This window comes from Strix aluco, chromosome 26, assembly GCF_031877795.1.
Source record: "Strix aluco isolate bStrAlu1 chromosome 26, bStrAlu1.hap1, whole genome shotgun sequence".
Classification (NCBI taxonomy): domain Eukaryota; kingdom Metazoa; phylum Chordata; class Aves; order Strigiformes; family Strigidae; genus Strix; species Strix aluco.
The window spans coordinates 3,289,847-3,317,384 of NC_133956.1; the positions used below are offsets into that span (position 1 = coordinate 3,289,847).

The 27,538-nt window shown below is 52.5% G+C and overlaps 3 protein-coding genes across 6 annotated transcripts; 2 read left to right on the top strand and 1 right to left on the bottom strand.

Annotated features, from left to right (window-relative positions):
- Positions 1-3,636: 3,636 nt before the first annotated feature.
- On the top strand, positions 3,637-17,105 carry CAP1 (cyclase associated actin cytoskeleton regulatory protein 1). Its single transcript, XM_074807432.1, has 13 exons — positions 3,637-3,720; positions 9,081-9,193; positions 9,514-9,614; positions 10,074-10,151; positions 12,020-12,163; positions 12,260-12,345; positions 12,887-12,992; positions 13,100-13,277; positions 13,957-14,144; positions 14,350-14,473; positions 14,573-14,655; positions 15,171-15,314; positions 15,683-17,105. Exons 2-13 carry the CDS (start codon positions 9,100-9,102, stop codon positions 15,764-15,766), a joined length of 1,410 nt encoding a protein of 469 aa, XP_074663533.1. The 5' UTR covers positions 3,637-3,720; positions 9,081-9,099; the 3' UTR covers positions 15,767-17,105.
- A 184-nt stretch (positions 17,106-17,289) lies between these two features.
- PPT1 (palmitoyl-protein thioesterase 1) lies at positions 17,290-22,216 on the bottom strand. Of its 2 annotated transcripts, none has more exons than XM_074807433.1 (9): positions 22,101-22,216; positions 21,646-21,755; positions 20,779-20,906; positions 20,421-20,491; positions 19,480-19,582; positions 19,296-19,386; positions 18,732-18,830; positions 18,465-18,536; positions 17,290-18,036 (listed from the first exon to the last, which is right to left on the bottom strand). In XM_074807433.1, the coding sequence occupies exons 1-9, from the start codon at positions 22,207-22,209 to the stop codon at positions 17,914-17,916; spliced, it is 906 nt and encodes a 301-aa protein (XP_074663534.1). In that variant the 5' UTR covers positions 22,210-22,216; the 3' UTR covers positions 17,290-17,913. The 2 variants fall into 2 exon arrangements, with proteins under 2 accessions (XP_074663534.1, XP_074663535.1); XM_074807434.1 differs by having other exon boundaries at positions 22,060-22,165.
- A 151-nt stretch (positions 22,217-22,367) lies between these two features.
- Positions 22,368-27,481, top strand: LOC141934877 (sodium-dependent phosphate transport protein 3-like). 3 transcript variants are annotated; one of them, XM_074850681.1, is made up of 12 exons: positions 22,368-22,518; positions 22,889-23,038; positions 23,347-23,519; positions 23,767-24,000; positions 24,088-24,175; positions 24,560-24,646; positions 25,028-25,146; positions 25,361-25,522; positions 25,597-25,729; positions 25,815-25,962; positions 26,265-26,355; positions 26,892-27,481. In XM_074850681.1, the coding sequence occupies exons 2-12, from the start codon at positions 22,942-22,944 to the stop codon at positions 27,021-27,023; spliced, it is 1,464 nt and encodes a 487-aa protein (XP_074706782.1). In that variant the 5' UTR covers positions 22,368-22,518; positions 22,889-22,941; the 3' UTR covers positions 27,024-27,481. The 3 variants fall into 3 exon arrangements, with proteins under 3 accessions (XP_074706782.1, XP_074706783.1, XP_074706781.1); XM_074850682.1 differs by lacking the exon at positions 22,368-22,518 and adding an exon at positions 22,614-22,805; XM_074850680.1 differs by lacking the exon at positions 22,368-22,518 and having other exon boundaries at positions 22,614-23,038.
- The last annotated feature ends 57 nt before the right edge of the window (positions 27,482-27,538 follow it).

The following is a 27,538-nucleotide window of genomic DNA, read 5'->3' on the forward strand; positions in this document are numbered from 1 at the left end:
TGAGTGGAGGGGCAGTCCCCGAGGTGAGAGCAGCCACACTGTGTCTATTTACCCTACAGGGGATAAGTGAAAGTCTGAAAAGTCTCTCCTTGCACAGGGTGAGGAATAACTCCCCTCCTTATCCTCAGGGAAAGGGCAAAGAGCCTTGGGTTTATCTTGCAGCAGGAGAGATGTATGAAACATTCAAACAGGTTTTCCTTTGACCCCAGGGCTGGAGGGACCTGCGTGCCCCACACTGCAGCAGAAATCACCCAGGGCTCGTTTCACAGACGCTTCAAGCTGAACCAAGCACAGGCTCCCATGGAAAGCAGTGTCTGACAGCACAGCCACCCCACTGTGCTGATATGGTCTCCAGAGGGGCTGGATCAGAGAACAGATCCAGCTGGAAATTAGCTCAGCCTGGGAAGCTCTGGGGAGAAGCAGGACTGCTGGTGCTGTGGGTCAAGGTGAGCAGGTCCACCTCCCTAGCATGCTGATCCCCAGGTGTGATGGGATCTGTCACCAGCTGGGGAAGGCAGAGTTAACCCAGGGCCAGCTGTGCAGCCCAAGGGGTGCAGGACAGAGGCATTCAGCTGTCTCCCGGGGTCATCTTGTCTGTGTCACCCGTCTGAGGTCACTCACTTTGTCTGTAAACAGAGACTGAGGGCACCGACCTATTTTGGTGGGCTTTAGTTAATGGTTTACAAAACCACTGCTGCCAAGGATGTAAGCAGCCAAGGTGCTACAGTACGTGGCCAGAAACTAATGAGGCAGTGACGTGGTTTCCTGCTACCAAGAAACTCCCTTTTCCCAGGGTTGAAGCTTTGCTGGGAAATTAAACGTTGCACGCCAGGCGGCACTCAGGCTTAGCCTTAACCAGAGATGTCTCAAGGAGCTCTGAAAGCACAGGACTGCCTTAGCCCCTGCCAGGATTCTGTTTGTTCCTGCAGAGGAGTCGGAGGCTGCTGAGCACCACAAGGACCTGGGCTGGAGCTTCGACAAGTGCTCTCCTCACACCACAACAGAGCAGGGACAAGTGCTCTCCTTTGGCTGCAAGAAGTCAAAGGGCTCTGTCTAGGGGACACAAAGGCATTTTAGACATTTCATGGCTAAAAAAAGAAGCAAATATTCCTGTGGAGGAGAGGGGCACAAAGCACCAACCAGCTGGCAGCAGCATGCGGAAGCTGTAAGCTTTTACCCGGAGACAGGACAGTGATGGCCACAGGCTGGCGTGGTTTAGGGGCACTGGGATCCCCCACAGAGCGTTGACCTGGTTCATAGTCCTCCTGTAAACAGGCAGGTCTTCCATGACCCAGCCTTACCAGGAACTTGATCTTTGTTCCTTCAGGAGCCATATTCAGGTGACTGGACCCACCCCAGAAGCAAACACACCAGCCGGGGCCTGGGTTGCGATATCCCCAGCGAGCCATGGTCTTCCTCTTCCCCGTTCTCCAGTTATTTCTAGTTCCTCTCCCCAGTCTCACTTCCTCCTCACACATGCAGCTCAGGAGGACAGCTCCTGCCCGTGCTGCCCCCAAGGACTACTGGTCCCCCCAGCACCAGTGAGGCAGGACGTGGCTGGTGCTTCATTGCTGTGACTGTTTTAGGATGCTATAAAACCTAAAGAAAAGAGGTGGTTGTACCTTATTTTCTATTTTGCATCATGTTAGTTGATCCTAAGGTGTCTGATCATGATGGAGACAGCTGCAAGAGGCAGATCAGGTGTTGGCAGGGTGGAAAACGAGGCACAAAAACCAGAAAACCAGGCAAACAGCATCAGTGACGGCAGGGAGCTGATGTCTCCTCTATAGGCTTCAGCCTAACTGGGAAGGACCATGCGAGGACAGCGGTGCAGGTCCCACTGGGCTCCATGTGCTTTGCCGGGGCAGCAGCTGGGAGCTGGGGGGGGGCTGCACAGAGGGGAGGGGGGACAGTGGTGAGCTGCGTCTTCACCAAGAAGACACACAACTCCTATCCACTGGCTGCTCAGAAAAACCAAACCCTCCCAGGGGTTCTGAACACCTCCCCAGCTCGCAGGGAGTGCGAAGCCGGAGGAGACAACCTCACTAGATGTCAGCAGAGCCACGCTCCCAGCGATCCCGCTCCCAGCCCTCGGCCCATCCCAGGCTTGGCCCCACTCCCGCCTGCCCCGGCTGGGATCCCCCAGAGAGAGCCCAGAGCTCCGCTCGGGAGCTCGGGCGCAGACAGGCCCCGCTTCCACCCTGCGCGGCGGCAGATGTGACCATCTACGGTAGCAGAGCAGAGGGCAGGAAGCGGTGATGAAGTCAGGCGACCTCGCTGGGTTTTCTCCTCCTTCCCATCCTGTCGACGCGTCCCAGCCCTCGCCGGGACAGATGCTCTGTCTGCTTGTCTGCACAGACCCCCAGCTTCGAGGACGGCTTCAACTCCCTCCCCGGGGCTGCTGGGACACAAAAACACAGAGCAAAGCCCCCGTCCCTCACGGCAGGCAGGGACAACTGCTGCCCTTTCTCTAACCATGGCAGCAAACACCTTTTCAGAGCCCTAATGGTAAAAGCAGACAGCGGAGCCTTCTGTGGGAACAATCCCATGTTGCCTCCAGGGACCTCTTCCTGACGCCGAGTTATTTTTCCCCTGACTGCCCTGGTCTCAGCCTCTCCAGCAACAAAGCTGGGACAACAATATTTATCCACCCTCTGCCAAGTGCTTTGAGACCTTCGGCTCAAAGAGGGTCTGTGAGCACAAGGCTCCAAAGGGCTCTGTAGCCAGGGAAGCACGGGAGCCTCGTAGGAGTTGTTTGATGTTTGGGATGAGCCAGCACACACCAGAAGTAAAACTATCTTTGCTGCACACAGTCAGCAATGACAACCACCCCTGGCACAGAGCGCCCCCAGGATTTACCCCGAGGCGAGGGTGTAGCTTTTTTCAATGGTCCAGCAGTTCTCCAGAGGGAACTTTCTCCCATCCTGTACCCACCAGATGGAGCTTGGAGGGGTCTTGACCTCAGCTGCCCCCGACGCAGCCAGATACCATTTGGGAAGACCCGATGTGCCCCTTCCACCCCCTCCTAGCCCCAGCACAGGCCGCCCTGCACCCCAGCCAAGCCCTGTCTCTGCAAGACTGAGCCGATCCCCCTCCCCAAGGGGGGCTCATCCCATCTAACCCCACCCCAGGGGCCCAGGGCACAGCCCCCAGCCACATCTCTAGGGCCCCAACTCCCAGCCCAACCCCTCTCTCGGGGGTCTTGTCTCCTCCCAGCACCCCAAACCACCCTCAATCCCTCTCAGGGGCTCTCAGACGTCCTGAGGACCCCACCACCCCAACATCCCCTCCTGGGGGGTCTGCAGCCCTCCCCCAGACTTGCCCTGGGGGGGTCCCAACTGCCCCACTGGGGCTCTCAGCCCTCCCCCAGCCCCTCTGTGGGGACCTCGGGCACCTCAAGGACCCCCGGACCACCCTTCCCCAGCCCCTCTCCAGGGGTCCTGGGCCCTCCCTGGGGGTCCTGGGCCCCATCCTGCCCCTCGCCCCCCCCCCCCAAGCACCTCCGTGGCCCCACCCCCAATCGATGCCCCGCCCCTCTCCCTCTCCGGCCACGCCCCCTACCCCCCCACCAATGGCAGGGCGGTGGCCGCCTGAAGCCCCGCCCCGCGCTGTGCGCACTTCCGGCGCGCGGGGCGGGGGCCGGAAGCGGCGGGCGCGGGGGGTGCTGGGCGGCGCCGGGCGGCGGCGGAGCGGGAGCGCGAGCGCGAGCGCGAACGGGAGGTGAGAGCCGGGGCGGCGGCGGGGGCTGCGGGCCCTGTCCCGGGGCTGGTATCGGCGGGAGGAGTCCGCTGGGGGGAGCCGCCAGCGGTAGCGCCGGGGCCGACCGCGGGGCGCCGGTGAGGGGTCGGGCCCGCCCGGGTTGTGGGGGGGGGGCCCGACCGCCGCTGCTGGGGTCGCGTTGGGCGGGCGCAGGGAGGCGGGAGGGGCTCCTGCGGGCTGTTGGGGTTAAATCCGTTAAACGCGGTGGTTTCGGGTTGATTTAGTCACGGAATGGTGAAAACTCCCCGGTAGGGCTGTTACCGGGGGTCGCCGCCGCCGCCCGTGGTACCGCGTGGGGCGGCTTCGGGCCTCCGTGGGGCTTCCTGCGCCGAGCGGAGGCGCTTCCTGCCGCGGCGGCCCGGCCCGGGGGTGTCTCTGCGCCCGAAATCTGCCCCGGGGCGGCGGGGGGTATAAATTATCGGGGTCTGGGCCGCCGTGGTCGATCGCTGCTCAGCCCGCTGCGGCGGGGTTCGCCGTCCCGGTGGGGGGGACGGGCTGGGGGGGCCTGTACCTGCCCCCACAGCCCCACCGAGAGGCCTTTAGTCCTGTTCGCTGTGGCCGCTCTGGCTCCGTCCCCTGGCAGGGGGGTCGGGGCGTGCGGGCGGCTTTCGGTCAAAAGCCGCCCCTCCCCGGTGATGCGGCGGGCGGGAGGGTTGGAAAGCGGCGGGCCCGGTGCGTTACCGGTGCCGGTAGCTGCTGGGTGACTCGCTGGGGCAGGGAGGTGTGTGTGCCCAGGTGATGTATCCAGCTTTCTGCGACAGGACCGATCTGCCGCAGCCAGAAGCGAGGATATTTCTGCAGTTTGTGCTCCCAGGTACTCTCCATCTTATTGGGCTTGGGCTAGTTCTTGTCTTAGCCTGTTGCTGTTTTTTCTTCTGCCTTTTTGCGTTTTGGTGGTGATTAGGATGGGATAAAACTGTAAGTGATTGCTTTGGATTTTGTGTTACTGAAATGAAAAAAACCGTTATGGATGTTTCATGTGTCAGGTCACGGGATTTTTGCGCATCGGATTCTGGAATTCTTCAAGACTTGAGCTATAGATACACGTCACTGAAAACCAGGAATCTGTGACGTCGAGAAACTGCTGTATTCCCTTTTTCTTTCTGAGGCGATCCTTGTGTCCCCGGCATATTGCTGAGCTTTCTGAAAGCCAAAAATATCCCCTATTATTCATGTAACAAAGTTCAGCCAAGCAGCCTCTGCTTGAGCAGGCACAGCTCAGGAGGGATGCTGACGAGGGGCGATGCTCTGAATTCCTGATCTGGAGCTTGGTACTGTGTCCAATTTAGCTGAGTTCTGAGATCCTCAGTTACTTCCCTGGTGGATTCATCGCCCTGACAGGGAATGGAAATGAGAGGAGCGTAGCAACAGAGTCTGGCGAGTGCAAATCTCCTATTTCATATAATTGTGATGAAAAAGGAGTCCTTGTGCTGGCTGTAGCGTGGAGCAAAGTGATACTTTAACTGTCTTTTAATGTTTGATTAAAAATACCAAAAAAACGTTTTTAATGACTGCAGTAGAATTTGTTATTTGGGAGAGCTTAAATAGGGTCCAAGTGGATTTTTTTTTTTTTAAAGCACTTCTGATTTGCTAAACAAAGTAGATCTGAAATACCAGAAGTAGACACCGTGGGTTCTGGAGCAATGTCAGCAAGTATTGTTGTACTATAAACAGCAGAGATCTCTGTCTTGGCAGCTGCTGGGACTAGCAGTAGCTGTCTTGTGTTCGTGGCTGGTCCTGACAACTGACTAAATTCAGGCATTTGAGTCCTGTCTTGCTTCAAATAATTCCTTACTTGATGAGCTGAACTGTTTAAAAAAAAATTCTTTGGACTTTTGGAAGATATAAATGTTGGGAATCATCTGGTAGCTGATCCCCTGAGATATTCCAGTGTCAGCTCAGAAATAAACTGTGGTATGTTCTTAATTTAGTCGCCCCATCTTTATTCCTTTTGCCTGTAGAAACAGGAAGTAGCTGATGCAAATTTCGTGTTGCTGACAGCAGTTTGTCAGGCTTCACAAAAGCTGAATCTAAACAGAGGCGTAGGTTTGACTTGCTTTGGCTATAAAACTAACATTTGCGTCTTCCAGAATGTCTAAGTGAGGACTCAGGTTAGTGTGTTGTCTCAGGCAACCGGAAGAATTTCATTTCTGCTGGTTTTATGAGCACTTGCTCCTCTGAGGACCAGTCTTTGGCTGGGAGACACCGGCTCCTTGATGTGCTCCAAACAGGAAACTCCTCTTACTGTGTTGTTATACAGGATCAGCTTTGGGATAGCTAGTGTTTTTACAAATAAAATCCCTTCCCTTTATTGCTCTGATCAGTGTATCAAAACAGTCTAGCTGTAGATGAAAGCCTCTCTGCTGTACAGTGTGTTCAAAACCATGTTCCCAAGCTTTGATGGAAATAAAGGCTAGTTAATAGCTTAACCAAATGTGCTATGAAAATGAATGGACTCTCTGGCCCAGGGTGAAATATGTGTTTGCTGCGAGTCCATAGCTTCTGCTCCATTGGTAATCAAAGTTCAATTGAATTTAAACAAGACCTAGATTGAAATCCTGCAGTATAGTCCCAAAAGGGAGCGTTTCATCTCAACTCCATGCAGCTAGAGAACTCTAACCCTCGGCTGCAGGCATAGCTTGGAAGCCTTTCTCATTCCTCCTGAACACAGGACGATGTGCTGAACAGAAGTGAATCTTCAGTGATCTGTGTGTCTCACCTTCCTCTTTAAAGAAGGCAAATGAGATCCGATTATATGTACTGTACTGAGATCTGTGAAGTCAGTTTGTCACTTACTGACAAATTATTCTGCACTCAAAGTGACAAAACACTGTTTAGATGTAGCCCAGACAGGTCTACTTTGTGATTTTTTTTTATTTTTTTTTTCCTTGCTAAATGTTAATCTCCGGATTGCAAACTCGGACTGCTGATGTTAGTTACAACTAAACCTTTTTATTTCATTCTGGATGGGTATGTAGATAGCAGAAAGAGCTGCATTCACGGGGCAAAGAGCATAGTAAGGGTGAGTCAAGATAGCTTTAGCGAGGAGTAACTGAGCTATAGCTGCCTGCTCTAGGACTTTGTGCTGCCTCCACTTAGTTCTGATTTTGCAGCCAGTTTACCAAGTGACTTATCTTGCAACTTGTCCTAGTGCTGCCCATTAAACAGAAATTAAAATGAGTTCACCATCTGCCAGATAGCGCTAGGTTTACAAAGCTGGTGCCAAGCTCTGTGAGTTTATGGCTTCTGTCAGGAAAACCCAGGAAGGACGTGTCAAACGGCAAGGGGACTGGAAGGAATATGAATCTCAAGGAACCCTTTCTTGTTAAAGGACATTAATCCCGACAGCGCATTTAGAACTGATGCGATCTGCTCCTCGCAACAGCGTGCTTTATTGCGGGGGGTCGGAAGCAGCTTTCCATCTGGACTTTCTGGTTTGTAATCCTGATTTGAAATGCAGTTTGTGACTCGGTAATGGGGCTGATCAGATTAGAGCCTCGTGTGGAATGTGGTGGGGATCAGTGGTGCAGAACAGCAGCTTTGTCTGCCTGAAGCTCAGTAAACCTGGTGTCCTTCCTGAAACCCCTGCGTTACACCCCTCTATCTTGCTGTGCTCTTGAAGCATGGGAGAGTTTCTTTAACAGGTGGCTCTTTTGGGGGAAAAAAAAAAAAAACACCCTTCTTTTAGTGTGCTGGGAGCGGGGGAGGCAGAGCCCAGCTCTTGGCTGCGCTCCCACTTGAAGACGTGAGCCCCATTCTGGATGCGTCGTCCTCGGCTGCAGCAGAGCGCTGACGATCCTGTGGTCAGGATTTCTACTTTGTACAGAATTTAAAAAAAAAAAAAGAGGTATTCATTACTGTTGATTATATGGGTGACCGCCCACAAGTTTCAGCCTCTCTGAACTTTTTTTGTATCTGGAAGTCATCCAGTTACTGCTGTCCAGTTTTAGGCACAGTGTCTCCGCTGGCTCACTCTTGCACAGAGAAGGAAACCACACTCTTCCTCTTGGAAGGGGGGTGGCCTCTCCCCACCCCCCCACATCGGTGCTGTTTCTCCTGATGCAAGAAGGCAAAAGAAGGGTGGAAAACGGCCTTGTTTGTCTTGTGACATCAGTGCTGCTTGTGACTAATGCTGGATCTGCCCCACATCCTCTGGAAATTGGGTGAAAACATGCACTTTGGAGAAGCTGAGAAGACTTGTGAGCAAAAGCAAAACCCTAGTTAGAACTTCAGGTTTCTTTTCTGAGGGAGATCTAGCATCAGTTCATCGGTGCAGCTGGGTAAACCCTGCCTTCCTTTTTGGGTGTGCTGGGAAGGACCTTCCCTTCCAGGCAGGGTTTTGAGCTCTCGCAGACTGTTGCAGTAAGAAGGAAGCTGTGTCCAGGCTGTAGTCATGATTCATACTGTAAAATCTTTGGATGAGTGGTGATAAGATAAAAATGCAATTGGTGACTTGCTGCTCCCTCCCTGCATTCCCTGTGTGTTAGTGTGCTTGGAGCATGACTTGTCTTGCTCCTTGGTGCAGAGTCTCTGCAAAGCAGTAATTAATGGAAAGTTTATATGACTCTTAAGACTTTTGCAGACGAGACACTGCAAATGATTTACGTACCTAAATCTCTTTCCTGTGCAGTGCCTGCAGAGTCTGTTCTGCAGTTCAGATACCAAAGTCTGCAGAGGGAGAGGATGAACAGGGGCGCATTGTTGGAGAAGCAGCGATGCCGCCTTAGCTTCTGCAGCTGCTCATCTTTGCATGTGCCAGGGTGGCTCGTTCTGCACGCTGATGCTCTGTGCTGTAGCAATGCTGGAGTTACAGATGTTCCTTGGAGGAATTCAGGACTGTGGGAGGGCTCTGCAGATGCATTTGCAGAATCAAACCCAGAAGTTCTAACCTGAAGTCTGTGAACTCTCAGTGAAGCAGTTGTACTTGATTTGCTGTATGATCACAGCTGGGACTTTGGCCAAGCACTGGCTGCAGTGAGATTCTGTGCAGGCTTCTGTTTTCTTGAGTGGTGTGAGTACAAGGTTAGAAAATGTAAGTTTTAGTGTCCTTGTACATGTAAGAAGTCCTTACAATGGAATAAGACTATGTGGCCATTACAGAGTGACTGTGGCAATAGAAAGTGGCTGTGTGCATGGCCGTTGTGAAATCCGAACGTTCCTGCTAATTTGAGGGTACCCTGCTGCCCATCATCAGGGTGCTAGGTAGAAATTATTCTTCTGGAACTGGTCGAGCCTGTACCAGACAGCTGTTAAACCCTCTTCAATATTTGGCCTACCAGTTTTATACTGTCAGAGGACACGAATAATTCTTCTGTCTGCAGGTTGTGGACAGCGGTAGATATGGAAAGACTGGTTGAACGGTTGGAGAAGGCTGTGGAGCGCCTGGAGACGGTGTGCCAAGGACCTGGCATGTGTGCAGATGTCTCTTCCAAAGGTGAGGCCCAAAGCACTCCCCCGTCACCCTGTGCTGAAGCCAGGCGGTGCGGCAGTGTCGGGTGCCAGCAGGAGCTGTGGCAGAGCGGGCGGCGCTCGCACAGGGCGTGCGAAGGGCTGTTGGATGAACTGCCAGCGTGCAGAGGGGAAGTGAGTTTTGCAGCAGATACTGTGCAAACACAGAGGTGCCTGCGGTTACCATCCTGCTAAGATAAGGACTTCCTGCGCCTGCAACGCTTCCCTCGTCTGCGTTCAGCTGCGTGCTCAGGGCTGAGCCTCCTGCCTCTCGGTGATACCTGTGCTCTGGTTCCTTCTCCGCAGGGGTGGCTCAGTACGTGCAGGCTTTCGATGCCCTTCTGGCTGGCCCGGTAGCTGAATACATCAAGATCAGCAAAGAAGTTGGCGGGGATGTGCAGAAGCACGTAAGGACTCACGTTCTCCTCCCTCTGCTCTAAATAGATGTTGCTTGTTCTTCAGAGCTGTTAAGGGCCAAGTTTGCTGTCAGTGTTTGCATTCCTTGAGCGCCGTATTCTAGGATGTTTATAATCCCTGAGGATTCAAAACAGATGCAGATGCCCAGATAACCTCCAGCAGATTGCCACCTACACACACACAACAAATCAAACCTCCTTCTTGAAATCTTTGGCAGTTAGGTGTCTGGCGCTCTCTGTAGACTTCGGTGTGTGCCTTTGGGAGGCCTGTAAACTACCCAGCCCAAGAGCTGTTGTGCTCTTGTGAGTTTTCTCTGAGGATGGGTGTCTCTGAAAATATGTGCTTTGAGATCAGCATAGCAGCTTCCTTACAGACTAGGAACTCTCCGTGAGTGACTGTTAGCGTTACGCTGGGTACAAGGGAAGTTCTCTCGTATTTTTCTCTATTAGGCTGAGATGGTTCATGCGGGCTTGATGAGTGAGAGGGCACTTCTGGTGATGGCGTCTCAACATCAGCAGCCAACAGAGGTAAGTGTGGGAAATCACATCTCAGAAACCTTGTATGCTCTTACCTCGGAGCCGGGGATGACTGCAAGTGTAGGGGAATCTGGGCCGTTGCAGCTGCTCCAAGCGAGGAACCGGAGGAGGACTGGTGGCACTTGCTGAAAGCGTGAACTGTTCCGTGTGCTCACCCGATACTGGGCAGGATTCTGGAGGTTGATTCTTAGAGCTGCAGAACTGTCGTTTTCCAGTCATTAGAGCAACGAGTTTTCTGTAGCTGTCGGAGCAGCTTGTGAGTGTCATCTCACAGCGTCTGTCTCGAGTTTCACCTGGCACCAGCACGGCGCAATCACTGTTCCCTGAGATGCAACCTGCAGACAGGAACTTATCGCAGACAGGAGCCACAGTGGGATTTGCTTAGAGCATGCTTTTCATTATGTGATGCTTATAGACTTTCAGGCATCAAACTCCTGAAGTATAACAGACACTTGTCTCTGCTGAATGGCCTCTGAATAATAGCTAGGCTTTTAGGATTGATTTGTCCTTAGCGAGTAATTTAACACTTTACCCTAGGCTGCTGCTTCTCAGCAGGATGTGTGACTGAGAATCTGATCCTGAATGCATTGGCTTTTCCCTGCTGAGAACTGTTTTTTCCTGAGCAACAGGATCCCACCTTGCTTTTCTTTGCAGTTATTATCTGCCTCAGTCATGGCTTCTACTGTTACCTTGTGGTAGCTGGATTTCTGTGCTACTTTCCTATTCACCGCAAAATAGATCTGCATCTTTTTCCCCAAACTCAGCACTGGAGTGTTGTTTATCTTTCACCGGGCTTGCTGGGATGCTGCTCTGCATAGCCTCTAGTCTGAGAATCTGCTTAAATTCCACTGACACATTATTTAAATGAAGGGTTATGAACAAACTACAGCCTTAATCTAGTGTAGGTCTTTGTGCAGGTTGTCTTGCAGGAGTCTAGTCAGTTCTGGAGTAGCCAGGTTGAAATGCAGAATGTATGAACTCTCATCGCTAGTGGCAAAGAATTTCGCTATCATGTTACTTGCCAGTGGCACTAGGCTGGAGCTTCTGGCAGTGTAGCCTGGCCAGTGGTCCTTGGAACCTCTCTGTTTTCATCTAAACAGAGGAAGGGACAGCAAATGGAAAAGCCGAGGCTTTGAAAAGAAAGTTTTGCCCAAATTTGTCCCTCGCTGCTGCCACCAGCAGGAGACTTTCTGATCTTAAAGGAAAGAAGAGTTGCCTAAAAGGCATCTCTGGAAGTGTGTAATTGGCTGCTCTGCTCTGACCACAAGACTTCTAAGCACTTTCAGTCAGCATTCCAAGTGGACAACACAAAGAAAAATTCCTGTCATCCAAATCCTGAAGGCTTGGATTGACTTGAGAAATAACTTGAATCCTGAAGTCTAGCTTGATAGGGTGACTTGAGAACTTGCTGCGACTCAGATGGGAATGCAGGCTGTAGATCCCAGACTGCAAGAACCTGCATAGCACCCCTTTCTCTGAGGGTTTGTACAGGAGAGGAAAAATTTGACAAACTGTCTTGGAACAAAAGAATCCAGGAAAGGCAAATGCTATTTCTGTCCTCGTTACTAACAAGCTTTGTCAGTGTCTCTTGGATTGAACATGAGTCACAGTTCTTGGCGTACTCCCATTGTACCAATCCGGTTGGGAGCTATGACTTCAGCCCTGAGGGAGCTAGGTGGTGGGATCGAGCTCGGCTCGTGGGGAGGGCCAAGCCTGGACAGGAGCTGCAGCAGTAACTTGTGCCAGTTGGAATCTTCCTCCGAGTGACCATCATCTCAGCAGAGCCACCCATGAAGATGTGCGGCCATTCCAGAGCAATACTAATGTACTTCACTGTTATTGTCTCTCTTGTCCTGCAGAATGCGTTCTCATCACTTCTGAAGCCGATTTCAGAGCAAATCCAGACGGTGCAGAATTTCAGGGAGAAGAACCGTGGTAGCAAACTGTTCAATCACTTATCGGCAGTCAGCGAGAGCATCCCCGCCCTGGGCTGGGTGGCCATGGTAAGAACTCCAGTGGGAAGTGGTTTCCTTGGGCTGGTGGGAGAAGTCTGGCTCCCTGGTCAGCTCTTCCATGTCAATGTGTTCTTTCTTCTCTAGGCTCCGAAGCCTGGTCCTTATGTGAAGGAAATGACTGATGCTGCCATGTTTTATACCAACCGGATCCTCAAGGAGTACAAGGATGTGTAAGTTCACCTTCTCTCTTAACGATGCCATTGAACACAGCTAACAGGGTGTGTAGGGACTACTCCAGTATCTAACCACAGCTGCCTTGGTCTTTAATTCATTCTTCTTTTTAAAGGCAGGGTATATTTATAAAGCCTCACCTAGCTGTTCTTTCCTGATCCTTAGGGACAAGATTCCTTGCACTCATGCTGCAGCTGGAATCTCTGATAGCAAGTGCGTTGCTGCTCACTCTTGTCTCAGCATCATCTGGGGGCTGAACCGTTTCCCAGAGCAGCAGGTTGTGTCTTGGGAATGGGTCTTGTTGGAAGTACCAGACTCCCCAGTTAAAATGGGTCAGTCAGGGCGCAGAGCAGGGCTGGGGCTGCCTGCCTGCAGCTGCCAGGTTAATCCTGAAGCTGGAATGCAGCACTGGAGGTGTGAGGCTGCTGTGCTGCTCCAGGCTGGGTCTTGCCTGTCGGCCAAGAGGTTGGAGAGCTGTGAAGAACTGTAGTCCTTGGATTTTAATGGCAAATGCACCTCATGATCTCCTTGTGTCCTCAGAGATAAAAAGCAAGTGGACTGGGTGAAAGCTTATCTGAATATCTGGACAGAGCTGCAGGCCTATATCAAAGAGTATCACACCACAGGGCTGACCTGGAGCAAAACAGTAAGTGCTGGCTGCATCTGCAGGAGCTTCTTAGATGAGTATTGCATGATTATTGCAGCAGTTATGGAGCTTGTGCAATTGCCTTTCCTCTTGCTGGCCTCTTACAGGGTCCTGTAGCAACAGAAGGGACTAAATCACCATCCGCTCCCCCAGCGGGGGCTGCGCCTCCCCCACCAGGCCCTCCTCCCCCGCCCGCTCCTGCCCCCACGAGCTGCAGCACAGACGACTCTGCCTCCCGCTCCGCGCTCTTCGCCCAGATCAACCGGGGAGAAGGCATCACCTCTGGTAGGTGGAAGTAGCTCGCGGCAGGAGGGCAGCCACCAACGACGGTACCGTTGTGCTGCGAATCCTTGTTTTGCTGCTGTGGCTCAACGCACCTGCTTAGGAAGTAGGTTTGCAGTAACAAAAGACCATCTGGTCTGAGGATGAGGCTGTGGGAGCCAGAAGCAGCCCTGAGGCAGTTCACAGGGACAAAGGGAGCACATCTGAGAGAGAATTCTCAGTCTCATCTGTCAAGTGTAGCAAGAGATCAATCTAGCTGGAATGGAGAGAGGGAGCCCTTTGGCTGCTTGCACGTCTCCAGTACAAAAGGTGCCGTTTTTCACCTATTCATATTTGCACAGAACTTATCTCTTTTGCGTGTTACCTGGTTCGTGTATCAGGACAGACGTCAAACAAAGGCGAGGTGCTTGGCTTGGGGCTCTTTCCAGCTGCAGAGTGAAAGAGCTGGCATTTTCTGGTCCTACAGTACATCTGGTGTTCTCATCAATACTGCATCAGTGTTTCTTGCTTGCTCTTTCACTTGCTGTCACTCACGCTTGGGCTCAGCTTAGACGTAGCCTTATTAATTTATTTGCATTTTGAAAAATGTTACCATGCTGGTGGTTGTAATTACTGATGCCTGGTGTTTGTGGAACGGTGTTCTCGGAGGAAAGCTGGATCTCAGGTTTGATTTCTCTTGCAGGCTTAAGACATGTGTCAGATGACATGAAGACCCACAAGAATCCAGCACTGAAGAATCAAGGGGGTCCTGTGAGAAGTGGACCCAAACCTTTCACTGCTCCCAAACCAGCCTGTAATGCTAATCCCTCCCAAAAAACCTCTCCAAAGGCTCCTGCGTTGCTAGAATTAGAGGGCAAAAAGTGGAGAGTGGTGAGTGCCTGGCGTCAGCATGAGTGCGTTGAGAGATGGGAGCTCTGTAGCAGGGAAGGGGCGGGGGGGTCTCCTGAAAACCTTTCTTGTGAGAGGCACCAGCCTGAAGGTGCTGCAGTTTGCTTTTAAAGGAGCTGCCCTGCTGTTCTCATGGATTAATTGGTCTGCGTTCCACAAATCGAGTGCATTTTTCCTGCCTTTTCAGGAAAACCAGGAGAATGCCACTAACCTGGTAATCAGTGACACAGAGTTGAAGCAGGTAGCATATGTTTTCAAGTGCACAAACAGTACACTCCAAATCAAAGGCAAGATCAACTCTATCACCCTCGGTAAGTGGAGAAACCCTGAAAACTGCTTCTAGGTGCTGGTGTATGTGTGCAGAAGGCTGAATCTCCAAAACCTTTCTGTGACCTGCTCTGTCTTTGCAGATAACTGTAAGAAGCTGGGTCTGGTGTTCGATGACGTGGTGGGCATTGTAGAGATCATAAACAGCAGGGACGTTAAAGTTCAGGTGAGTGCCTACAACCCATTCTCTGCCTGGAGTGTGACTGCTGCACTGTACAACAGGGCGTCTGTAGCATGTGCTTCTTGGAGTAGTTTTATTTCCAGAACAGGAATGTGCATCTGTGGAGAACATTCATGAAACACCCTCTGTCCTGCTGCTCTGCAGCTCACCCTGCCCAGCAGCTAGGAAAGGACTGAAATTGGCCTCACTGAGCTGCCTCGGGGCTCTAGGTAAAAGATTAGTCTCTGAGGTGGGCGGCAGTAGAATCTACTCTGATTCTGGTTTTGGTATCTGATTTGGGATGGTCAACTTGCCCAGCGTTCACTGTAGTTTTGTTCTAAAGAGACCAAAACAAGAAATAAGTTCAGATTTTTGCCAAAGGTGGGAGTATTTGAATCCAGCTAGTCTGCGGTGGTGAGGGGTGGGAGTCAAACCTCTTGCCTTGAAGGCAAGCGTAAAAGAAAAATGTTGTGGTTGCCTGGTTCAAGCTCCTCTAACCGTTGCTTTGACCACTCTGCTAGGTAATGGGTAAAGTGCCAACAATTTCCATCAACAAGACAGACGGTTGCCATGTGTATCTGAGCAAGAGCTCCCTAGACTGCGAAATCGTCAGTGCCAAGTCATCAGAGATGAACGTCCTTATTCCCACAGAGGGTGGTGACTTTGTAAGTGTTAGTTTTAAAATCCTTGGGGAGCTCTGCTTGGGGTAACACGGGGCAGAATTAGTATTTTTGAGCCCTGCGGGGAATGTCAGTTACAGTGAGGTCTGGAGGGACAATTCTAGACTCTGGAGGTTGCGAATGATGATCAGATGTTAAAAACAGCAACTCAAGTCGTTTGTCTTTATAGTGAGATAGTTTTGTGAGAGCTGCTGTTTGCTCGGGATCTCTTGGGGGCAGAACAGGCAGTGTTTGTGGTACAGGAAGGGACACAGCATGTATCTAAGAAAAGAAATGCCTGAAGCAGTGGGAGTAATTGCTGGTCTCAGTCATAAACTGATTTTTGACAACGGATTTCTATTTTTACCCTCCAGACTGAATTCCCTGTCCCAGAACAGTTCAAGACAGTGTGGAACGGTCAGAAGTTGGTTACCACTGTGACAGAAATTGCTGGCTAAGCAGAAAAGCTCCAAGGCTCATGCCCTCCCCTGGCCCTGCTGTGGGACAAATCTGCTTTCAGATGATTCTCTTAGATTTCTTGTACCTTTCTGCTCTCAAACTGCTTCTCTTCTACCCGAGAGACACAGCTACCTGCCGTCACTGAAATACCTCTGCCTGGGGTTTGGTGTAGGTGGCGGGTCAGTGATTGTCCACATCTATTAGCAGGAAGGTGTATTTTTCTTTTTTTCTCCCCTTGTCTGATCTAACTGCACCAATTGATCAGGTCAGATTTTCAGTGAACTTCACAGCCAGTACTGGCAGTTGGCTTTCAGAGTGTTGTTCGGGGTTTTTTTTTGTATTGCCTTTAAGCAAACTGTTCGTGTGAGAGGAATGTTGTCCCCTTTTTAACAAATAATGGTCTGTCGGGGTCCAGAGTACCCAGTTGCTATGGCAGATGTCTCAAGAAGGTCCTGGAAGCTGCTAATTCCAGCTCTATGGAGCTGGTGGCATTACAGGACCTGGGAATGGCTTTGTTGGACCAAAGGCTGAGGACCTGGGCCGTAGCATTCCACCCTCATTTCTCTTTCATCATTCCTACTAGCTCAGTGTATTTCTGATTGTGCCATGACAGGAGGCTTTATATTAACCAGTGCCACAGGAAGACTGCAGTGGAGTTAACGGCGGTTACCCCCCCCCCCCCCCGCCAGCAGTCTGGCTGGTAGCTTGGAGCTGAGCACCTCTTATTCCGTGAGCCCTCCAACCGCAAAAGGGAATCTTTGCCCCAGGGCTTCCTTCTCAGAGCAGCTGAACTCTCAGGTTCAGTCTTCCAGGATGGTTCTTCTGAACCTGTCCCCTTCTGCAGAGGAAGGGTCTCCTTCATTCCAGGGTCAGTAGTGCAGTGTTGTAAAATACCCGAGTTGGATCAGGTGGGTTCATCACTCTCTTCCTCATCTGCCATCAGTCCCCATAAAGTGAATCCTCTCAGCCTGCCCCTGTTGCTTGGCTCTTTCCTTTGGTGGAAGCTCGTAGCCTCTGTTCCAGGGCCCTGGAGCAGAGTGATGGATCTAAGTCACACAGTACTGTACTGACCCATAAAGGGAGCTGCACGTGCTTTGACCTTCATTTTTCCAACGCCTCGGGTGGCATAAGCATATCTTAAAAGCATTTCCTCTGTAAAGTGTCAATGTTCTTTTTCTCTAGGACAAAACTTACAAAAAAAAAAATATGCAATTTTTTTATTTTGAGACTGTCCTGTGACTTGTACTCGTCTTCTCCTGAGGCTTGTGAAAAAAACCTTTCTTATGTACTTAAGATTATACAGAAGATAGAATAAAGTTAATGCCAACTTGCTCATTACAGTGGCTCTTGTCTGCTCTTTGGGGGCACACAGGACCTCAGGGAGGACAGGATGCTCCTTGCTGCCTGACCCTGCCTTGACTGCTTTGCATACTGTCCCCCTGGGGAAGTGTGGACTTTCCTCCACTCCCCTCAAACCAAACTGGCAGTAGTTGTCAAATCTCGCCTCTTTTTTTTTAGTTGGTTAGATGTAAAGGTCTTTATTGATTTCAGTTGCTGTACAAAAGTGCACAAAACAAGCCATTAGTTGAAAACTGTTCAAGCCGTTAATACCCGCTTAATCCAAAACCCTCCTTTTTCCCCTGAAACCCCTAAATTTGGCCCCTTCCCCATCTTGAAGGAGAGGCTGCACTATTTTCCCTCTGCATACAGCCCTGTAAGTCTACTTGCTGCTCCCCTTAAGAGGTGCAGCCTCCTTACACTAGTGATCTAGGTTAATACTGCCGTTGTGACCTGTGAGGAACAGGCGACGGGGAAAACACCCCTCTCCTGCAGATAATCATTTTGCCATCGCCAAGTGAGCCGCAGCTCTGAGAACTGAAGGAAGATTTACCCGGGCCTGTGCAGGATGGAGTGCTTCAGGGTTAGTGCGAGGCCCAGTCCACCCACACTGCAGCATAATCACATCCAGACAAATCCCGGGCTCTTACTGCAGTGTGGAACTGCTGAGCTACACCCCCTCTTCTTCCCCTTCCCCAGCTCCCCGCAGGTTTGTACGCAGAAAGTGCTGTTGAACAGTAGCAGCTGCATTAACTACAGTGGTAGACCCTCCCCAGTGCGCTCTCTCCCAGGGTGCCTCCCCTCGGTTTCACTGGAGGAAGGGGAGGATAGTGGTGTAAAACCACTCTTCTGAGAAGTGCAGGTGATCCCCTTTCACCCCCAGGAACACCAACTTTCCTGCTTTGTCCATCTCCTGCAGCCCCAGGCGATCCTGCAGAGAGAAGTATGACCGTAACTTCCCGGGGCACTGCCATGGCCAAAAGGCCGGCACTGCTGGGGGAACCCGCCGTGGAGGAAAGCACCGATGGTCAGAGACTGCTGGCAGGCTGGAGGGGTTCACCTCTGCTCTTCAAAGCTTCTCCTCATAGAGGGGGAAAAACCATTTGGGATGCCTCTTATAGAAAAGCTTTAAAAAGGAGTGGAGTTCATTAAACACATGCTGAAGGAGACAACCACTGCAATTCCCACTGGCCTGGAGAGAAACACCCTCCCAAACAGCTACTGGTAAGAGGAGGCGATGCCCCAGGAATGGCAGAGATGGTGAGGAGGGCAGAGGTGTGCGTTTTGGAGCTCCTCAAGGCCCCAGAGACACCACAGAGTGGAAACAGCAGAAACCCCTCAGCCCCCAGCAGAACGTACCTCTGTGTACAGCGAGGTCTCCTTCAGCGGGATGGTCTCCTTGGCTTGGCCGCTTTTGTAAAACCCAAACCACTGTTGGAGTCAAAACAAGGGAACGGTTGCTGAAGGGCTCCCAGGAGATAAGCAGGCTTTGACCAGCGTCTGGTGAAAGCCTATGTTTGCATTCAGCCTGCTCCTCGCCAACCTCAAGTTCTGCCACCAAAGGACAAACCAGAAACAAGCACCAAAAATGCCACCCAAAAGTAGCACCCGCCCTGCCTGCCTCACCTCGGAGATCGGAGGATCGACCATGGTATCATTGAGAAATTTCACCATCACAAACTTTTTCAGAGCCATCAGGTTTTTCTTGTACGTCTCATTGATGCCCTGGATGAGAGCAGCAGAGAACAGACCCAAGTCACCGGAGAGTCCACTGAGAGAGGTCAGGGAAACCACCTGGACCGCAGCAGCCTCGGAGGCAGGAACGTGTGTTTCTGCCAGCAGCCTCCCTTGGCTGTGCTCGTGGCATCCAGGCTGTAAAGAGGGGATGGGCCCCCCCCACCTTCCCAGGGCAGAGGGGGGGATTCACCCACTTGAAAGGTGACGGGTGGACTGAGCACGTGGCACATCTACACCAACGGCTCCGAAAGAGCGTGGTGATGCAGGAACTGCCCTGCCATGGACAAGCCTCATTCATAAATCTACCAGCAAAAACACTTCGTACGCTCCTGGCACGCAGGGCAAAAAATGTTCCCCTCTGACCTCCAGCTAAACTCCTGCCAGGGAGAACTAAACGAATAAACTCAGCGCTAAGGCTTCTGCTCTCCTGTTAATCGTTAGTGAGGTCCTTACCCTCTCCTGATTTATGTCAGCCAAAAAGATGCTGTTTTTCCTGTAGTCCTCCTCCTTCAGAGGGTCGTGCCAATACTCTGCTTGTACCAAGCTGGAGAACAGAGAAACCAAAGATCAGAGCGGAAGCCCAGAGCTGCTCACGTGGGCCCGGCTGCCGTCACTGCCGCCTGATGACTGTACTCACTGCTCTTGAACAGCTTGTGTGTAGGCGCCCAGATCCAGCGTCTTCCGGATCCAGTCACAGATATGGGAGCTCTCGCCAGGACAGCGTGGCAAACCGTACACGCCTGCGGTGTGGAGACGTGTAACAGCTCCCTGAGCCAAACTGAAATCCCTTAATCCCTCCGGCTGGTAAAGAACCAGCCTCTTACAGAGCAGTGGCAAGAATTACCCAGGGAATCAGGCGGCCTTTAATCCTGCAATCTCATTAGACAGCCCTCCTGCCCCTGGGCGCTATTACACTCAAAGATAATGGATGATGTTCTGGAGCTGAGGGTATTGCTCTGGAGAACGGGGGCATGCAGACAAGCCGTCCAGCTCGCCTGGTGTGTTCCCAGGAGGTCTCAGGATGGTTCCCTACAAGCCTTCCCACTACACTACAAAGAAATAGACTCAAGCCATGGAACTTCTCAGGGGAGAGTATTTGAAATTTATTGCCAGCCGCTCTTAATTGTACACCTCTTAAATTCCATTTCATATTGCCTCTTTATTAATCTACTGCAAAAATCAGTTCCCTTTCCTTGGGGCTTTAGCCTTCCAAACACCAATTGCAAAATATCCTTGTGACCCAGAAGATTTAGTTTCACAGAGGCTTTGCTCTGTAATTAGAAATTTCTTCTCCCAGAACAACTAATCCCAAGTGCTTCCAAAGTATACAGGAATTCCACCCAGGCAATAAGTCGTCTATTTACAAAGGTCCCTTCTCACTGCCCGTTAAGCAAGACCGAGACAGGAGATAATGTAGTTGGCTAACAACTGGGCCAAAGCAGATCACCAGATTCAGACAAGAACAAAGGGGCAGCTTAATTCAGAAGAAAATGGTCAGATTTTAGGAAGAAGCCAAAAAAATCATTCCTCCTGCCAACAAGAGCCCCCCACCCTTCAAGGCAGTTAGGAGTGTGATACCTTGGTGCTGTCCCCCAACGGAGATCAAATTGAGCATGGGAGGAGAAGGACATCTCTGGGCCACTGCCCTCCTGTGGAGAAAGAGGGAGGAGCTGAGCCGGCACTGGCCTGCCCAGGCCACCAGCGCTGGTTCACACAGAGCTGCCACTGCTCCTGCACTTTGGTAAGGTTTGCAAAGAGAATTAACCCCTCCTGGTAGGAGGGCTACAGGGAAACACGTTCTTGCCTCCTTTGGAGCGCTCCTACCTTTATGAAGGGGTTTGTCACTTTACATCTGATTAGTACTTCAAAAGAGTTTTAAATCAGAAGCTAAACCCCAACAGAAATTGATGGAAATGGAAGAGAAGTGTAAACTTACAGGAACTGGCCTCCTTGGGAGAAGCCCATTGCGTTGTAGCCTCCTTTCAGGCGAGGGTCCTTTGCGAGCTGGCTGCACACTTCTCTCACTTGATCGTTCACATTCATAAAGAAGCTGTTCTCCATATCCTGATGGATTAGCCAAATTAGAAAGTATAATTTGTCCCTTTATGATGTTTTATGCTATTTTAATCTCTGCAAATAGGTCGCTAACAGTTCTGCTTTTGGGAGAGGACCTTAACTTTCACAATGACAGAAGCGAAATTCAAGTTTTGAGACTTCCCTTCACCACGTCTTTGTTCCTACTCTGCCTGGCAAAATTGTCTCATATGAAACAGTGACATTTCCCCAAACTTCCTGACAATGAGTCCCTTCAGATTTTGTGTGTGTGTATATACATAAAGTAATATATAAATATAATATATATACAATAAAAATATTCAAAATCAAACTTCTCCCATCTTCTCCAGATCCCACAAAATAACATACATTGCACATTATCTTGAGACACTATTTAAAGAAATTCTGTAGGGCTACATAAAACTGTCAAAAAAATGAAGGCACAGAAGAAGTCTGTATCTTTATTATACTGAAGATATATACTGAATAATGCTAAATCAGTGGATTTTCATATTAATCCAGTTTAGATTAGGGATTTGGTTTTCCCCAGTTCTTTTCTGCAGGTATTATCTAGACTTTATTGGTTTCTACCTGTCAAAGCTGTTTACTTCACAAAGAAGAAAAAAATTAGCAGGGAAAGCACAACACGAATCCTTGTGGAATCATGTTAATAACAGACTGCAATAACCATCGCACGCTGGCCGCCACCCTGCCAAGCAGAAATGCGAGTGACAGCTGAGGGAGTTACCTGTATCAGATTGCTTCCAATCTTGAGAGACAGGACGTAAATCCCTGGTATTTTATTCTCCACTATTTTCTTAATGTAGCCCATGCTTTGGGGATTGCAGCAGCTGTCTCCTGTGAAGGGGAACACCGCGAAGCACCGTCACGCCACCGCCCAGGCCCTCACCTCGCCTCCACAAACACACCGAGACCCCCCTTGCTGCAACGGGGCCAGGAGCTGCCAACGCACACACGGACCCGGGGGAGGAGGGTCTGCACCTCCCGGTCTCCGCAGAAACCCGCAGCCCGGAGGAGCGGGACACCGGAGCGGGGCCGGGGGCGGCCTGCGAGCTCCCCTCGGGCCTGCTCGTGTCCCAGCACGGCCCCGTCCGCGGGCCGGGCCAGCTAAGCACCGCCGCCCCGCCCACAGAGCCGTTACCGGATGATCGGCGCCGCCCCCCGTTGCCGGTCCCGGCTCACCCATGCCGTGCCAGATAACCAGGGGGACGGCGGCAGCCGCGCAGCGCACGCACAGCCCCAGCAGCACCAGCACCGCCGCCCTGAGCGCCGCCATCTTGACTGGGCACATGACTGGCGCTCGGCGCGGGTCAGGTGTGGGGGCGTGGCCTGGCGGGGGCGGGACCAGACGGGGCGGGACGCACGATTGGTGGGCGGGGCCTGTCCGTAGCGGGGCGTGGTCTAGCGGGGCGGGGCGGGGCCGCGGGGTTCCCTCGTGAGCGGGGGTTCGAGCCCCGGCGTTGCTCCATCCCAGCCAGATTCCTGAAATCCCAAATCCTGCGACAGCACGTGCCTGCGTCCCGCTCCCCACCCGAGACACGGAGCCAGGAGACCCACGGCCCCGCTGGTCCCTTCTGGGCTGGGGGAGACACCTCTCCCTGTACGTGAGCTACCCCGGGGGGACGGGATGGGGCGAAGAACGAGCCTCCCTTTACACCAGCCAAGGGAGGGCAGTGGGTACCCCTGGGGCGTCTGCAGGAGCCCCCTGGGGTGGGAGAGACCTCGCTGCCCTGCCAGGCTGTTGTGGTCCAGGGTTATAAACCACAGGTGCAAACAAGGCCGACCCAGCGAGGTTTGAGGCTGCTGTAGATCCCTGGGCTCATAAAGCGTTTGTGCCGGCAGCGCAGGCATCTGTGACCGGAAGCCAGCTCCGCTCTCGCCGTGCCGGTAATGGCGTTGGGAAGAAACGTCAGGGGTCACTGCCCAGCTGCTCCTGTGTTTGTTGATGTTTGAGATTTGCTTCCCAACAGGGCTGGATGTTATCTTGAGGAGAAGCAGGCAGCAGCATTGCAGGCAGGAAAGGATGCAGCGCCACACGGACAACGCGCAGGCAGGGGAGGAGCCGGAAGCAAAGCAGGATGAAGCCCCTCTGCTTGCTGAGCAGCCCTCCTCCCGCACAGGTAAATCCGCTCCCTGGGGAGGAGAGGGCTGAAGTGCAGCCTTAGCAGGGCCTGGGAGCCAACAATGTCAGGCTTTGATGTGTCCCCTCCATTCTCCGTCAAGTCTCCTTGCCTTCCTGCCCCTCCATTCTCCATCCGAAGATACAAACTGCCATCCCTGCCAAGGAGGAGGGCAGGGCCTCGGTGGCAGATGCCTGGAGGGCACCTGGAAAGAGCCATTTGTTGCTATGTAAGGTGACATGGATCTGTAGGAGGGGCTGAGAGGCCTCGCTGACCAGCCCTGGTTTGTGGGTGCTCTACTTCCGCAGGGCTCTGCTCCACTCGCTGTGGCCTGACCCTGGTCCTGCACATCTCTCTCTTCATGGCCTACGCGCTCCGGGTCAGCCTCAGCATCGCCATCGTCGCCATGACTAACAGCAGCCATCCCTACGGCTGCTCCGGCAGCGCTCCCTGCAGCTCCTACCCTGGCTTTGCTCAGGACGTAAGTGGAAAGCAGATGCAGATAACTGAAAGCCACTTCCCGGGCTCAGTCCACTCTTGCTTTTGCATGAGGACAGACTTGGAAGCAGCAGCAGAACAAAGCCCTGAGGACAAAGGGGGGTGAAGGAGCAGAGAGCTCAGCTTGTTGTGCTCAGGGCTGCGTTTCCTGATTGCTTCTCCCCTTCTGGAGGAGTCTGAGCCTGGACAACAGAGATCTCTGTCTGACAGACAAGTTCTGTCTCCCCCAGGCCCCCGTGTACAGCTGGAGCGCTGAGACTCAGGGAATCATCCTCAGCTCCTTCTTCTACGGCTACGGCCTCACGCAGGCGCTGGGCGGGTACTGCTCGGGGCTGTTTGGGGGGAAACCCATCCTGGGCAGCGGGCTCCTGCTCTCCTCCGTGCTCACCCTCCTCGTGCCCCGAGCAGCAGAGCTTGGTGTGAGCTTCCTCATCGGGCTGCAGGTGCTGCTGGGCTTGGCTGAGGTCAGTGGTGGCTACAAAACTTGCTCTGGTTAGCCCTGGCTGCGCTCCCGTGTCTCTTCCCCCCATACCCCCCTGTTATCTTTTCAGGGAGTGATATTTCCAGCTCAGTACACACTCTGGGCAAAATGGGCCCCTCCGCTGGAACGCAGTAGGCTCATGAACATCGCTGATGCTGGTAAGACACAAAGATTTTTCCATACCACTGATTCAGTAAGTGCAGGATCTCCTCTCACCCCCCTCTTTCCAAGCCAGTCCTTGTAGTAACCTCAAGTTCAAGTCTGTAGGTCCTTGGCAAAGAGCGTTAGCAGCGTTCAGCTTTTCCGCCTTTCCTCCTCCCATCCTGTGTGTTCTTTGTCTCCTCAGCTCAGGTCAGCTTGAGGCAGAAGAGGGAACACGGACACTGAAGGGAGCAAACCTGGATACAAGGGTGATTGTTTGCACAGCCACTTCATTTGTGCCACCACATTTGCCCATCACAAATCAGGCTGGAGGTCTGTCCCACTCGCTGCTGGTCACACAAAGTCCCATTAAAATTATTCTCCTGGTTTCTGATCCCTAGGATGCACTTTTGGGACATTCTTTGCTCTCCTTGTGGCTGGGATCATCTGCCAGAGTCTGGGGTGGCCTTTTGTCTTCTACATCTTTGGTGAGTAATGGCCCATCATGTCCCTCTACTCCAAACCCGCTGCAGACCATTTGCTGGCAGAGCTCCTAAAGGTTCCCCATCAGAGTCCTGTGGGATCAGCTCCATCCTAACTAGTCCCAAACAGAGCTCTGGGCTCCCCTCTCACCCGCCAGGCCAGGCTGAAGCCATTTTCCTGGGGTACTATTAGAGAACGTGCCTTTGTTGAACCTTTTGTGCCATCAACGCAGCCCCTTTCCCTGTGAGCAATGGGTTCAGGGGAGTTTGTCCCTTTCCATCTTCCCACACTCGCCGTTTCACTAGCACCAGCCTCCATCCCGCTGGCTCTCCACTGCCGCAGCTCACCGTAAGAGGAGCTGGCACCGAGAGCCCCACTCCTCACAGGTGCCGTGGGCTGTGCCTGGTGCCTCTGCTGGTTCCTCCTCGTGTACGAGGACCCTGCACATCACCCGTGGATCAGTGCCGGGGAGCAGGAGTACATCATGTCGTCGCTGGCTCACCAGGTACACGCAAACCTTTTAACCACCACTGACTACGCTGCGGACACCGTGGCAAAGGGACTGCTCCGAGGCAGCGCACATGGGTTCCTTCTGCCACGGCCAGTGCTAGTCCCAGTCTGCTCAGCAGTAGGTGGAGAGGCCAAGGAAAGCCTGGACAGCCTGTCTGGGGAATGTGAGACAGGAAAGGAGGCACTGGCTGATGTTTTATTCCTTCCAGGGCAGCTCTCATGGCCACTCCCTCCCACTTGTGGCCATGGCTAAATCACTGCCTCTTTGGGCAATCACCATTGCCTGCTTCTGCACAGACTGGCTGTTCTACATGCTGCTGACCTCCATGCCCACGTTCATGAGCACCGTCCTCCACTTTGACCTCAGAGAGGTGAGTGCTGCCCTGCTCTTGGCTCCGTGGCTTCATGCCATGGACACGATAATGCCTTGTTCTCTGCTCTGCAGAACGGGCTCCTCTCCTCCATGCCTTATGTTGGGAACGGGCTGGGGCACATCCTGGCTGGGCTGCTGGCCGATTTCCTCCTGGCCAGGCGAGTGCTTGGCACAGCAGCCATCAGGAAACTCTTCTCAGCACTCGGTAAGGACGAGCTTTCATCTGCCATCCAGCCTTTCCAACACACTTGTGTGGCCTGTTATAAAACACATCCCCTTTTCCTCCCAAGGGATGCTGCTCCCAGCCGCCTTCCTGGTGGCTGTGCCTTACATTGGCTGCAGTTCCACAGTTGTTGTGGTCCTTCTAACACTGGCCTTGACAATAATCAGCCTGACAGGAGCAGGCATCAATATTAACCACATCGATATAGCACCCAGGTAAGTGGGTCTCACCTCTGTGCCTTCCCTAGCTCTGCGTCCTTCCTGTTCCCAATCCCCCAAGGCTTCTGCAAGTCCTGCTCTCCCTTCCCTTATCCTCTGTAGCTGATGGCATTGTAAGCTAAGGGGGAGCATAAAGGCTTAAAATCCCCCCAGTCTTGCAGGGAAGATCCTAGTGTTGCTCAGCATGACATGCACTATTCATGCAGATGAGGGAAGGGACTGGCAGCACCTACTCATCTCCCTTCTTGTGACAGTTTCCTCTCTGCCTCACTCAGGAAATCTTTGCTTCCTCTCCCCAGATATGCAGGGTTCCTGCTGGGAATCACAAATACCTTTGGCATAGTCGCAGGAATTATTGCTCCTACTGCAGTTGGACTTCTCGTCGGCCAGGTAATTTGGGGCTGCAAGCTGCAAGCATGTCCCTGGATGAAAACACAGGTCTGCTCTCAGAGATGGATTCCTTTCTCTGCACTGAATCAAAAATTACTCCAAGCCAACCCCCTCTCCCAACGAACACATGCAATGTAGCACCTGGCAAACCAGAGCTCTGTACCATTTTGAGGACATGGGGATGACTCAGAAAGCAGGAAGAGCTCCACATGGGCCCCATCTGGATGTACTTGGAGATGGGGAGAGGGCTGAGGGAGTGGGGTGAGGGGGAAGCTCTGTGCCAGGAAGGAAAGCTTCCTAAATTCAGCACAGCACACAATGTTTCCAAAAATGCCAAGGCAGGAAATGCATCTTCAACAAGAGGGGGCCTGGCATATGTCTTGAGTTGAGCAAAGCTCTTCTGTCGTTGGTATTAGTAGCAAGCAGAGGATGGAGATGAGTTTAATGCCAGTGAACCAGGTGGCAGTAGTTGGGTGATCACTACATGGAGATGAAGGGAAGGGTGACACCATCCTGATCTGTTCTTGGCCCCCCAGGATCTCCAGACTGGCTGGAGGAATGCCTTCTTCGTATCTGCAGCCCTCAACCTGTTTGGCCTGATCTTCTACATAGCATTTGGCAGTGGAACCATCCAAGACTGGGCTAGGGAGGACACTGCTGGGCAGTGAGAGCCACGAGCATGGGAAGGTACACAAGGGAACGGGCTGCAAACAGGCACGGGGCAGGCAGGAGCCCCCTCCACTGCTCTCACCTGCGCAGCAAAGAGCCGTGTGTTCCTGCCTGCTCCCGGGGCTCTTGCAGCATCCTCAGGTGATGGCATGAGTACGCAGCCCTGCCTGCACTCTGACTCTTGAAGCACCCAGCACCTTCACCGAGCTCTGTTCACCTTCTGATCCCGATCTGCTCCCCTGGGGAGGCACCAGCCCTTGACCAGTGTTGCCTGCCGTGCATTTAACCCTGCCCTCAGCCTCTGCCCATGGGAAGGAACGCTGCAGCATGGGCAGACCCTAAATGAGATCCACGGAGAGCTGGTAAAGCTGTCAGCCGGGCTCTGTGAGGAGCCTGCGGCTATTTCTGGCAAAGCTGTTCTTAGGTGAAGTAAATCAATAATGAAGTAGTAGCGTAACGTTACTTTTTAACTAGCATCTTCTCACGCCCTCTGCACAGAGACTCCTGACACTTT